Source organism: Medicago truncatula, chromosome 6 (assembly GCF_003473485.1).
Source record: "Medicago truncatula cultivar Jemalong A17 chromosome 6, MtrunA17r5.0-ANR, whole genome shotgun sequence".
NCBI classification, from domain to species: Eukaryota; Viridiplantae; Streptophyta; class Magnoliopsida; order Fabales; family Fabaceae; genus Medicago; species Medicago truncatula.
Window position 1 is genome coordinate 19383760 of NC_053047.1, and position 13984 is coordinate 19397743.

The window sequence follows — 13984 nt, forward strand, 5'->3', positions numbered from 1 at the left end:
CATTTTCTTTGTTCTTGTAAAAAATTACTATATTTTTTCTTTATAATATAATTATTATAATTATTTTTTTCCCTTAAATTTATTTAATTCAAAAAATTATTTTGTAATAAATGTTCTACCATACTTTTTCTTTCTCATTGAATCACTCCAATCAAAGTTCAAACACAACAAGAAAGAGTGGAGCATCTCTCATGTATTTATTTGTAGCCTCTAGGGCATAGATTTTAAAACTTATCACCATTAGTATGGAAGCCACTTCCAAGAAAAGCCATGACCCTGTCAATGAATGCACCAACTTCACTCTCTTATCAAACCATCTCCTTTCAAAACTCTCATATTTCCTATTCCTTTGTAGCATCATACTTGCAACATTTGCTCAAGCTTTCTCACTTCTTCAAAACTATGAACTAATCTTCCATTTTTTGTTCCTATGTTTTCTCCTACTTTCATTCCTTTTAACACATTTTCTCTCAAAGCTTTCTCCTATTTACCTTGTTGATTTCTCATGTCTTAAACCACCAAGATGTTGTAGGGTACCTTTCTCGACGTTTATTGAAAATGCTTCTCTGATTGAATCATGTTTTGACAGTGAAAGCATAGATTACATGCAAAAAGTCCTTTATTCTTCAGGCCAAAGTGAAGAGACTTGTGTCCCTCCTTCCTTACTCTACATTCCACCAAAAACTCAAAATATTGAATCCATCAAAGAGGCTCACATGGTTCTTTTCCCTATCATGGATGATCTTTTTGTAAAAACCAATATTTTACCTATTGATATAGACATACTTATCTTAAATTGCAGTGGCTTTTGTCCCTCGCCTTCTTTAACATCTATTGTTGTTAACAAATATTGTATGAGAAGTGACATTAAAAGCTATAATGTCTCTGGTATGGGGTGCAGTGCTAGTGTTATTTGTATTGATTTAGCTCATAATCTTCTCCGAGTTCACAAAAACGCTAATGTTATTGTTCTAAGCACAGAGATTTTGTCAAATGGTTGGTATCCCGGTAAAGAAAGATCAAAGTTGCATCTTAACTGTAGCTTTAGAATGGGTAGTGCAGCAATTCTTCTCTCAAACAAAAAAGAAGCAAGTAAAACCGCAAAATACAAGTTAGTTAGGTCGCTTAGAACACAAAGAGCCTTTGATGACAAGGCTTATTTTGCTTGTAGAAGGGAAGAAGATTCAGATGGAATACTTGGGGTGACACTCAATAAAGACGTAGTTCAGGCAGCTGGTGAAATACTCCTTTCAAATATTTCCACTTTAGGTTCTGAAATATTGCCAGTTTCAGAGAAGTTTTGGTATGTTGTTTCTATGATAAAAGAGAGGTTTATAAAATCTGAGGGAATATATGTGCCTGATTTTAAGACTGTGATACAACATTTCATATTGCCTTGTCCAGGGAGGGGAGTGATTAGAGGGGTAGGAAAAAGGTTGAAACTTGGTGAGAGAGATATGGAAGCTGCTTGGATGACACTACATAGGTTTGGAAACCAATCTTCTTCATCACTATGGTATGAACTTGCTTACTTGGAAGCCAAGGAAAAAGTGCAGAAAGGTGACAACATTTGGCTACTTGGAATTGGAAGTGGGTTTAAGTGTAGCAGTGTAATCTTGAAGTGTAATAGGCCAAAACTTGGAGAGTCTAATAAGGGACCATGGTCTGATTGCATCCATCAATACCCAATATCAACTTTCAATTAATAATTTTACACTTGTTATTATATATTGTTCTTGGTGTTCTTTTTAATGTTTTTTTTAGAAGTATTAATGATGTTCTTGTGTTTAAGGTTGTGCAAGAAAAATACTATTGAAAAAAAGGGGTTTCTATATTTTATTATTGTAAAAGCATGTTGATGGATCCAGCCCAAGATATCAATAGGAAGTGTTAGTGTATCATACTCAGCCTATATATATGGCGCCAAATTTTTTTTTTTTTTTTTTTTTTTTACCGTTGTTGCTGGTTTTGTGCGTCTTACACAGACCAAACCTTAATAATACTTTGTTGTTAAAAAAAAAAAGGAAGTGTATCATAGCCAGCTCTATCAAATTCATGATTATTTGGATGCTTAGTCATATGAAAGTGTGCAATATCTACTTCATTGTATCATTGTGAAAAGGATCAATGTGAGGTAGATCAAATTAACTTTGAAGTATTATAAGAATAAGGAGGAATGGAGTTACACCACTTGTGAATAGGACATGCAAATTTATTCATATAGTTAATTCTCTTTAGTTGTTGAATAAAAATTTCACACAATTCTTCAAGAGTAACAAAGGCTAACAAAGGCATGAATCACAAAGTGTCAAACCAAAAAAAAATAGGAGTGAAACATCACCTTCGTTCTTGAGTTTGCAAGGATTAATCAAATTCGTCCTCCAATTAGTCCCTGAATTTAACACATGTCCGTCAAATTCATCCCTCTGTCCAATCTCTCTGTTAGTGATGCTAATGTGTCAATGTGCATGATGTGTTGTGATGTCCACGTGTCATCTAGTCCTCCACGTGTACAAGGACCATTTCGATTGAAACGATACAAATTTCACTTTCAATTTTTGTTGTTTTTCCTCTTTTACCCCTCCTTTACCCATCCTTCAATCCTCGCATTTTATTTAGAAACATCAAACTGATTCTTGACTATTCTCCTTATAGCTAAAAGCTTCACCATCTTCATCTCTCCAAAAGCATCATCATCTTCATCGATCAACGTTGGAAAAGATACAGTTTTGAAGGAAGATTTTGTCTTCTGTGAAGATAATGCCGTTCCTGTTTGTTTTTCCATTCACTCATGTTTGTTTTCTCCGATTTTTGTGACCATTTTTTTATTTTCGTTTTCATTTTTATCCATTTATTTTTATGTTTAAACTTCATTATTTGATGCTTGCTTTGTTTTTTTTTTTTTTTTGTGATTGTTCTGTTTTTGGACCGTTTTTTCAATAACTTGTGACTTGTTAATGCCCCATAGTTGGATTGCTTTTTCTATGTAATATTTGATGAGTCATTTATTGACTATTTTAATATGCTTTTTAGTTTAGTTTTATTTATATTTTATTTTATTATATATTAGTATTATTTCCTTTTTAGGATAGTTTACTACAAATTGCATTTTATTTTATTTCAGGAATGAATATTGGATGGATTGAGTCTTGGAGCAAAAGAAAGGGACTTGGAGCCGATTGGATGCAAAAATATGAAGATTGAGAGACAAAAATATGTCTCCCCCAAGTCAGAAGCCTGGCACGGCCCGTGCTAGCCTTGGCACGGCCGTGCCACCCTCCAGAGTCACTTTTGCTGCTTTTTACTTAGATTTTAAGCTACTCTATTTTTAGCTCGAATGTAATAGCTTAGATTTTAAGTCGAATGAATGCTATAAATAGAATAGTCATCCATCACAAATATTCATCTTTACTTGGAATACAATAACTGACAATTGCTTTTCTAATTAAAGTTCTTTTCGTTTCCTTTATTTTCTCGTCATTTACCTTTATGCTTTCTCTCTTCTCCCCCATGTCTACGATGAACATGAGTGAGTAGACTTCTTCTTGTCTTGGGATTGTTGGATAAGTCTAAATGACATAATCCTAATCAAGCCAAGCTCTAAGCCTTAATCTTATGTAACCCTAATTTCTTATCTAAATTCACCGCTTAAACATGGATCAACCATTATCAAACTGTGGAAACGAAAGTGGAGGGTTTGATAATTGTTTATCCATTATTCCAAATATCAATTCATAAAACGAAAGTGGAGCTTTGATATTCGAACAAGTGAATCTAGACAAGGATTGCAAAGTCAGCGAAATAGGCTTTGCAATCTTTGAGACATATAGTTTCGATCTTCAAGGGAACTAATAACAATCAAGTCAGCGAAATAGGCTAGGTTGTTAGAGGAACCAAAATCTAATAGTAATCAAGTCAGCGAAATAGGCTTGGTTGCTAGAGGAACATAAGAGAAACTGTCTTGAGAAATTAGGTCTAACATAACATTATAAGCTTTTAGTTTGGTTTGTGAAGAACTTGTTATTTAGATGAAACCAACGATCCCAAGGCTCCTTTTATTATTATTATCTTTCAAACACTTGAAAACCCCCAACTTACAATTCTTTTCTCTTCTAATCATTTCCAAAGGTTAATTAAATTAAACTACTCTCTGTCGGAACGATACTCTTTTATACTACTTCGGTAAGACCGTGCACTTGCGGTTTTATCTCATCAATATTCCTGCACTTGTATTGTAATGACTTATTAATGCCCCAAATTGTGTCTCTTTACTTTTTACTTTGTTCTGAACATATATGCATCAATGATCAAATTGATATCTGTTTATATAATTCAAGGGCTTATTTTATGGTTTTTTCATATAATGTAGGAATCGATTTGATATTTACGCAAATAATTCATGGACTAATTTGTTGGTAATATTATGACGAAAGGTTACATTCATTCATCTTCAACCTCTTTTCATTTAGGGTATTACACACTCCTAGTACAATACAGTAGCATGTTAAAAACCTCAAACAAGCAAATTATGACAATTAAATGCTTAATCAACCTAAGCTCACATCCTACTCAGTCAACTTTGTCCCTCAACCTTACCCTCCAAAACTCTTCATAGCCACTTTCCTTAGCCTTAACCATAGACCGAACCTTCTCCATCAATCTTTCATTTCTTCCTTGACCAGTACCAATTTCATTGTTTTTAAAGTATCCTAGTTCTGTCATCGTGAACTTAGCTCAGTTGGTTTGGACAATGCATAAAATATGCAAGGTCTAGGGTTCAAATCCCGACCACCACAAAAAAAGTATCCTAGTTCGTCAGCTTCATCAACCCAAACAAAATATTCACTTATCATCATCATCATCATCATCATCATGTACAAAGGAAATTCAAAATCAATCACCATTAAACAAACCATTTTGACATCACATTACCATTGTTAAACAAACCTTTAAGCAAATGGCAAACATAAAAAGACCTACCTGGATTTTATAGAGTATTATCTTTTCTTACTGTATAAATTCTAGGACACCAATAGTCAAGCATTCTGACATCACCATTAAACATAAATTTTGAAGATGAAGCTCGACTTTGAGAACTGTTTTTTGCCCATACGTCCACCACCCATCATTTCGGATTCAATCTGAACAATTTTGCTTGAATTTTTTTTGGGGATTTTGGATTTCAGATTCAATCAAAACAAATTAGGGTTTGAAGTTTTTAGAAGTAGGCAATAACGTTGTCATTAATTAATGGAAGAAATTTTGGGAATTTTGGATTGTAGATTAGAGATTGAAAAATTAGGGTTTCAATTTTATAGATTTGAGGAAGAAAGAACCGTTGTATAACGACCATGAACATGCCTAGGATTTTCTGCATTTCAATTAAATTCTTCCTTGGAAATTTTGTCACTTTCGATCATATTAGTTCCTGTTTGTGTCGCTTATGACATGGCAAGCCATGTGAGTACTTAACGGCCCACGTTAGCACCGTTAACACCCCAACTTGACGGAGGGACTAAATTGATTGACATTTGACAAATTTAGGAACTAATTAAATATTTCGACAAATTGAAAGACGAAACTGATTTATCCTTGCAAATTCAAGGACGAAGTTGAGTATTCACTCAAAAAAATAGTCACCAACATCAAACTAAACACATAAATAAACATCAAATTTAAAGAATACTTCAACTTAAGCTTAACCACTATAATCTACGATCCCTAAACAATCCAACATATGGTTTTCACCTCTAATTTAAATTACAGTGAAAATATTTATCTAGAATCTTGATGTCTTAACTCTCAACCATCACGATGACAAAAAAATTAGTTGACCTAAATTGATATCTTCATGCACCCTGAACACCTAATGTATTAGATCTTGGTCCATCTGGGCTTCTAGGTGAATTTGGTGTTGTCCATCCTTCTTAAACTTCTTTCCGCAACTAGAAAACATAGCATGTAGAAGTAATTTATCTACTTGCTATATTATAAAATTAAATGCCTATAATTTTACCATTTTGCTCCTAAAAGGGGCATTTTTGTAATTTCCTATTGATGGGGTGTGGTTAGTGCCACCTCATTATTTTTAGGGTGCATTTCCCATTTTGCCCCTCACCATTTTTTTAATTATTTTATAACTTTTATATTTTTAATAACATTTAACTATTTTCAAATTTTTATTTTTTTAACTATTTTTTAATTTTTTCACCCAAATTCAGTTCCTTCTACATTGCCGTTGTGAGAGATTAATGCATCGTTTGACCCGACTTTTTTTCCAACTTTTATACATTTTTAAGGAGAAGTTAGGTCAAACACACTATCAATTATTTTAATTTCAATATTGTTTAATCATCACAACCTCACAAATATTTTTATTCACGCTGTCATTTAATGATACCAAATATTTTTATTTCCTTTCTTAAACCTCGCGAATATACACACACACATTAACGTTTAAAGTAATATTTTATGCCCGTCTGTCTGTTTTTTGTTACACTAATGCATATAATTTTTTTTAGTGTTGTTTGGTTGATTGCTACCTCACCAATTTTTTTAATTATTTTCTAATTTTCATATTTTTATAAACTTTTGACTATTTTCCAATTTTTTATTTTTAACTATTTTCTAATTTTTTTCTCCCAAATTCAGTTGCTTCTACGCTGCCGTTGTGGGAGATTAAGATACCGTTTAACTCGGTGTTTTTTCAACTTCTCTACATTTTTAAGGAGAAGTTAGGCCAATTGCAATATCAATTAAGTACTTACTAAAAAATGTACTTTTTTTTAATGCATAAAATTAAATGGAATGAACTTTGGCCAAAAGTTGTTGAATGCTACTTCAAAAAACTATTTCTCGACAATTTATTTCACAAGCATCTCTCTTCAATTCACGTTGGGAACCTTTTCTTTAATTTTCTAATATTATATTTCAATATATTTTTTTCTTCCATTTAATTTTTTTTAGTTGTTCCATTTAATTTTATTACCTTTTTTTCAAAGAAATTTTATTATCTTTTTATCACATATATATTTAATTTAAATATCTTTTAATCATAACAACCTCACAAATATTTTTATTCATGCTATCATTTAATGATACAAAATATTTTTATTTTCTTTTTTCAACCTCGCAAATATACACACACATATTAGCGTTTAGAGTAATACTTTATGTGTGTCTGTTTTTTGTTACGCTAATGCGTTTAATTTTTAGAAAATTTTGATTTTAATTAGAAGTAAAATTATAGATGTCTTTCCTTATGTAGTGGGAATATAGTTGATGTAACACTATGGAAAAATATTTTATAGCTTTATCATTTACTATCTATTTACCTTGAGTTCTTTGCTTCCATTTTGTAGTCAATGACAACCCAAATATATGTAACAATTGGTCAGGTTCGAGGCTGCTCATTAACCTACATCATCCGATTGTTGAGAAGTTTAAGACTTAGTAAGTTTACATTATGATTTCACAATACAGTGTTAGAGTAACTTATTATTTCACAATCCGATTTGATTGTTTTTTTTACCATGTTTCTTGAATTGTTGTCGTGACCTTAACACTTCTCAAGCTCAGAGTCAAAACTTCAGTTAGAACTTAAGTCAGAGTTCGACTTCTTCTCAACATACTTCGTACAACGATTTTTCCAAACTGTCTCAGGTTAGGCCAATTGCTGAATTTATAAACTTAGTCAATGTCTGCTTTTTTATGCACAAACATGCTTTGAGTTTTTTTACGCACAAATTAAAAATACATATTGCATTATTCTTTATTTCATGTGCATAATTTGTGTTAGGAAACATACTACATCACTATTTGGAAAACAACTAAATTCAATCCTAACCAGTTTAGATTGTATTATGAGAGTTGCACCAAATGTTCGAAGACATCAATGTCAAATGGGGCTAGCTATATATGCACATGCGGAAGTGATGTTTAATTTCCATTTGTTTCAACAATGTTAATTGGTCAACGGGGTACATATAATGTACATGCATGCATTTATCTAGACTTTATAGGAAGATAATAGGAAGATAAATTAGAAGTTATGCTACATGTTCTTTAGCTTAAAATCAGTTATGGTACCTTTATTTAATAAATTATTTGTAACTATATTCGAATACATCTTATCCATGTAAATATGCATTAGACTAATATTGCAGTTATTTCCCTATTTAGCATTTCTCAAATGATGTGTCAAGAACAATTCTGAAAGGAAAGCGCAAAGCAATCACTATCATTGATGACCAGACACAGATACAGTATAATTGTCACCTCATTACCGCCAATAGAGCAAGCTATGAAAATTACTTGGGTGAGCAGTGGTTCAATTTCTGCAGAGAACGAGTGATGGAAGAAGGTGGTAAGCTCATCTTTGATCTCGAAAAGTCACAGAACAACTCGCAAATTCGAGTTGTTCCAAAGTAGATCTTTGTTGTTGAACTATTTGAACTTCTACTATTTTGACGTATCGCTTTGGACTATAGTCGTAAACTATCTTGACTTTGGGATGTCATTTGTTCTTTTCATTTTTTCTGATGTAAATATTGGCAAAAATACCTTTTTGGTTAGTCTATGAAACTTGCAATCTCTTTTATAAACCTAACTATTATGTAACGTTAATCTGCACATTGTTAATTCCTTCATTGGTTCCAATCAGTATCATGTTAATTATAATGTTATTTTCCTAATCTCTTGAACAAAATAAAACATGCTATTTTCCTACAACAAATCTTTATAATGCTTTGGTAAATGTTTTAGAAATGTATATATATAACTTCTAATTAACACTACAATTTGTTTTGTACCTAGCACTTATCAAATGAGATATCAATGACATTTCTAAAAGGAACACGGAAAACAATCACACTCATCGACAAACAAGCTCAAAAAAGGTATGAGTGTCCTTGATAACGACAAAGAGAGCAAGTTACAAAAAAATACTTATGCGGTCAATGGTTTAAATTTTGCCGAGAACATATGTTAGAGGTAGGTGATAAGTTAAGTTTTGATCTAGAGAAGCCACCTAAAAATATGCACGTTCAAGTCGTTCCCAAATAAAGATTTGGTGTTCATGATCCGCACTTTCAACAGATCACCTTAACTCTAATCCTAGACTAGATTATCTTCACTCACCGATGCTACTTCTTTGCTTGATTTCATTTGATGTAAATATGAGTATCAATCATTTTTTGGTAACTCTATAACAACAACACTCTTTTTTACAATTTTGGATAATATGTAAATTCACACATCATTGGTTTCTTTATTGGTTCCAATTGTTTTCATCCTAAATATTATGTCAATTCCTAATCTCATAAACTGATTATATGTTCTCTTAATCAACCCATACATATTTTATGATGAATCACAATGTTCCATCGTTTTAGCATCTCTTCTTTCGAAGATTTTTTTTCCGAATACGTTATTGTTCGCACGGGTTTGTAACTAGATAAGAATTATTTCAGGTTTTATTAATGGCTATTTTTTTAGCTAATTTTCTATTTCAATTAGTTAGTTTATGCTAATTTTCTAAATCATAATATTTTTCTAAAAACCATTCTCAAGAGGTGAATTTAATAATATCCACCAACCGGAGCACATACGTCTCATTCCCCAAAAAGATGTGAGCATTCCGGGATCTCAACAAGGATCACACAATAGTTTACCAGATTAATAAGAAACAAACCTCTCCTTTTCCCCACCTAATTCTAACATAAAATTAAGAATACTCGCTAAATCTAAAGGTAAAATAAACTTTCACCCCAACCACCTAAATATGTGATACCACATCTAACCTAAAAAAGGACATCTAACAAAAAGATGACTAATCGTCTAAACAAACTCATTAAAAAAAAAAACAAGAAACTAAGCGTACACCTTTTATTAATAGTAATACTATCAATTTATTTTGAAATATAAAAAATAACATTGAATGCATATATATACAAAGGGTAATTTATTTGTAAATAAAAAATAGGCTATGACTAAGGGTAATTTAATACGTTAGAAAAAATTCCGTGTAAATTCGTGTATTCTCTTTGTATACAAACGGAGTATTAATGAAAAATTGGTCCAACCTCGAAATATATTGTAGTAATTGCATTTTGTGGCCCCTTCAAAATATAATAATGAAATTGGTCCACTTTAATTAGGAAGTAACTAAAGTGGTATTTTATGTATCACTTAATTTGGTGGTCCACCATTGAAAAAATCTTTCTTTTATCGTTTTTTTTTCAACAATCTTTCAAAGTTATACTAGAGTCTAGATATGTGGAATTGGAGTAGTTGTTGTCCTTGTTACGATTTTTATCGTTAGTTATCAGCTAGAAATATTTTCTTAGAAACTATATATTAAAATATTAAACATTTTTATTTTCAATACAACATTTTTATTTTAGTTTTTAATTTATTAACTTGTGTCATTTGAATATAAGTTAGTACGACCCTGTATAATTATATCTTTTAATGACGAAGTAGTATGAAGCCGTTCGTATCTCACCTACATGTCCCTCCAAAAAAAAAACATTGGTTGAAAAGAAAGATAATTTATTTATTTTTAAAATTTAACAAATTATATAAAGTCTATACAAAAAATATACTCCCTCCGTCCCAAATTGTATATCACTTTAGAAAAAATATTTGTCCCAAATTGTATGTCGCTTTACAATACCAATAAAAATTAATGTTACTTTTCCTATTATATTCTTAACTATTTATTACTATCTCTTCTTTCAATTCCTTCATTTATCTTTCCCATATCATTTGTTAAGGACAATTTTATAAAACAATTCATAATATCTCTTTCCCACACAATATTAATTACATTTCTTAATATGTGTGAAATGCCCAAAACGTCATACAATTTTGGACGGAAGGGAGTATAACATTAAATTTAGAGTTAAATATTTGTTAAGTCCCTGTAAAATTTTGACTTCAAAATATAATAATGAAATTGGTCCACTTTAATTAAGAATTAATGTGTATCACTTAATTTGGTGGTACATCATAGAAAAAATGTTTATTCTATCTCTCTTTTGTCAACAATCCTTCACGGTATACTAGAGTCTAGAGTCGTGGAACTGGAATAGTTGTCGTCCTTGTTATTATTTCTATCCATAATTATGAACTAGAAATATGTTTTAGAAAACTGTGTATTTAAATATTAAACATTTATATTTTCAATACAAAATTTATTTTTTATTTTTCATTTTAGTTTATTAACTTTTGTTATTTGGACTCTTTTGAACTGATTTTTTTTTCTTCCTAAAATTACCGTCGACTTTCAATACAAATAACAAATATAATAAATAGATAAGAGTGAATTCAAATATTAAAATAAAAGTGTAACAATCACGATATGAGTATATGTCCAGTTTTTTTTTTTTTTTTTTTCATTTATCCTTTAAAAAGTGTAACAAACTAGATTAATATATACTCCCTTCGTTTCAAAATACATGTCCATTTTTGAGAAATTGCAGTAACCAAGAAACCAAATATTTTTTTTTTTATTTTTGATGAAATTATGTGCGTGTTCTCTATAATACCCTTAACCATTTATTATTTCATTTTATTTTTTTCTCTCTACAATAAATATGTAAGGGTATTATTGACAAAACAATAATTAATGTTGCATTGAAACTTGAAAGTGACAAGTATTATAAAACAAAATTATTCTCCAAAATGGACAAGTATTATGAAACGGAGGGAGTATATACTTACTTTTTCATCATCCCAATTATACCCTTAAACAACTTTTTCTATGATAAAGATTGTTATTGGTGTCATTAAAAAAAAAAAAATTTAGGTTATATTTTTTTATATTGTTGGTGTCATTGAAATATATAAGGTCAAATGCATTTAAAGGTCCTTTAAGTTTTTCGTTTTTTCCAAAGTGGTCATTTAAGTTTCAAAAGTCCCAAACAAGTCCTTTAAGTTTCAAAAGTCTCAAACAAGTCCTTTTAGTTTTTGAATCGTTTCAAACAACCTTTTAGATGATGATGGTGATGATTCAGATGATAGCAACAAAGAACATTATCCACTATTTGCCATGCCTAAAAAGATGACTAATTTTAAGTGGGTGTTAGGAGCCAGATTTGGTACCAAAGATGAGTTTAAGGAAGCAATTACCAATTATGCTATCTACATTAGGACTTGTTTGAAACGATTCAAAAACTAAAATGACTTGTTTGGGACTTTTGAAACTTAAAGGACCACTTTGGGAAAAACAAAAAACTTAAAGGACCTTTAGATGCATTTGACCAATATATAATCATGGTTAGTTTGATTTGTTATAATTTGAAAGCAAAAAGCACTTATATTTTTACATTTAATCAAAATCAAAATTTCACTAAAAAAATCGATCATACTTTTTAAAGCTTAGCGCAATAAAAAGAGCGAAAAAACAAACACGTGAGTGACCGTCTTTTCACTAGTTTATATGTATATAAAGGGACTATAAGATTTTGGACTGGATTTTTCGTTATCCCAATTATATCCCTTAAACAAATTTTTCAATAATAAGGTTTATTATTAGTGTCATTATAAAAAATGAGAATTTATATTATGTTTGCTATATTGTTGTTATATTGAAAATAAATAAACATAGTTTGTTTAATTTGTTATAATTTAAAAGTCACATACATCTATAATTATACTTTTAATCAAAAATCAAAATTGCACAGAAAACATTTTTCAGGAATTTACCAATGTTTGCACAAAAAAGGGTGGAAAGACCGTCTTTCCGCTATTAATTACTGGCAAAAATACGGGCACTCACGTGCCTGTCTTTCCGCTCTTTTTATTACTCTAACGGTGTCGATGCTCGTGGCCACAGCAAGGGATTCGGTTTTGTTGCCTTTTCCACTCGTGAGGAAGCGACTAAAGTTGTATGTCATTTGTTCATTCGTCAAAAAAGATTTCGCTTAACGAAATATAACCCTTTTTTAATCAGCTGCATGAGTTTTTTTTTTTTCTTTCCAGGTATATGTTGGTGTGGCTCAGTGCAAAGAAGACAGGAAAGCTCAATTGCAGGTTTAGCCTGTCTTTTATCTTGCATATATATTATTTAATTAACTTAACCTAGGCTCCTCTCGTGTTTCTCCATTTCTTCAATTTGGAGAGATAAAAACACATAAAATCTTGGAAAAAGTAAAATATAATTAATGATGGTGGGACCCATTTAGTGGTAGGACCTACCATCTATTTTTTGTGTCTATCTCTCTCCAACTTACAAAACTCCATTTATTTTGCCAAATGAAGAGGATCTTCACCCCCTTAGATAACCCCGCTCCTTCGTCGTGGGACCATGTAGCTAGGAAGTCGACTGGGTGAGTTTGTTTATCCTTCCTGTCTCGGGTGTTTTCTTGAATAGTTATAGAAGGCCATAGGCGCGAGATGTACCTTGTGGGGAATATTCCACTTAGTCTGTGTTATGGACTTCCTCCTGTTTTTCAGCAACATGCTTTGATTTTTCGAAAGCTCTCTTTAGTGATTGGCTGCTAATTTTTTTTTGCCATGCTTTCTGGACAATTTACTGGATAGAAAAATTCTGTTTATTAATAATGAAAAAGAATTTTTCAACTGGAAATTGTCTTGCATATTTATAAAACAATGAAAGTGCCAAAATAATTGTTTTCATCTTTATTTAATGGATAATGGATCATCTTTAGCTATAGCTAGATTTTTTTTTTTTTTTAAGAATTGCATTTTATCTTTATTCATCACAATGACTTTATAAATTAAATGTTTAACTATTCTAGATATAATTGTAAAAGAAATTTTGCTTTTCAGGCGCATGGTTGTAGAGACTATGGTGGATGTAGCTATAATGATAACTGTGCTTTACCATTCGAGAGGATAGAATTGTGAGACAGTATTGATCTAAAGCTGAAGTTTGCATGCATAAGGGGATTTAGAGGCAAAGAGCAAGAAGTGCAATTTGCAAATATGAATCAAAAACTTGAAGACAATTACTGAAAAT

General features: G+C 31.0%; 1 protein-coding gene across 1 annotated transcript; it reads left to right on the forward strand.

Moving 5' to 3' along the window:
* The first annotated feature begins 216 nt into the window (after positions 1-216).
* On the forward strand, positions 217-1916 carry LOC11441189 (3-ketoacyl-CoA synthase 5). The gene has a single exon (XM_003619315.4). The coding sequence runs from the start codon at positions 246-248 to the stop codon at positions 1704-1706; it is 1461 nt and encodes a 486-aa protein (XP_003619363.3). The 5' UTR covers positions 217-245; the 3' UTR covers positions 1707-1916.
* The last annotated feature ends 12068 nt before the right edge of the window (positions 1917-13984 follow it).

Bases quoted from the DNA above. Each gene is read 5' to 3' on its own strand.
- LOC11441189 (XM_003619315.4), top strand. From the start codon at position 246: ATGGAAGCCACTTCCAAGAAAAGCCATGACCCTGTCAATGAATGCACC.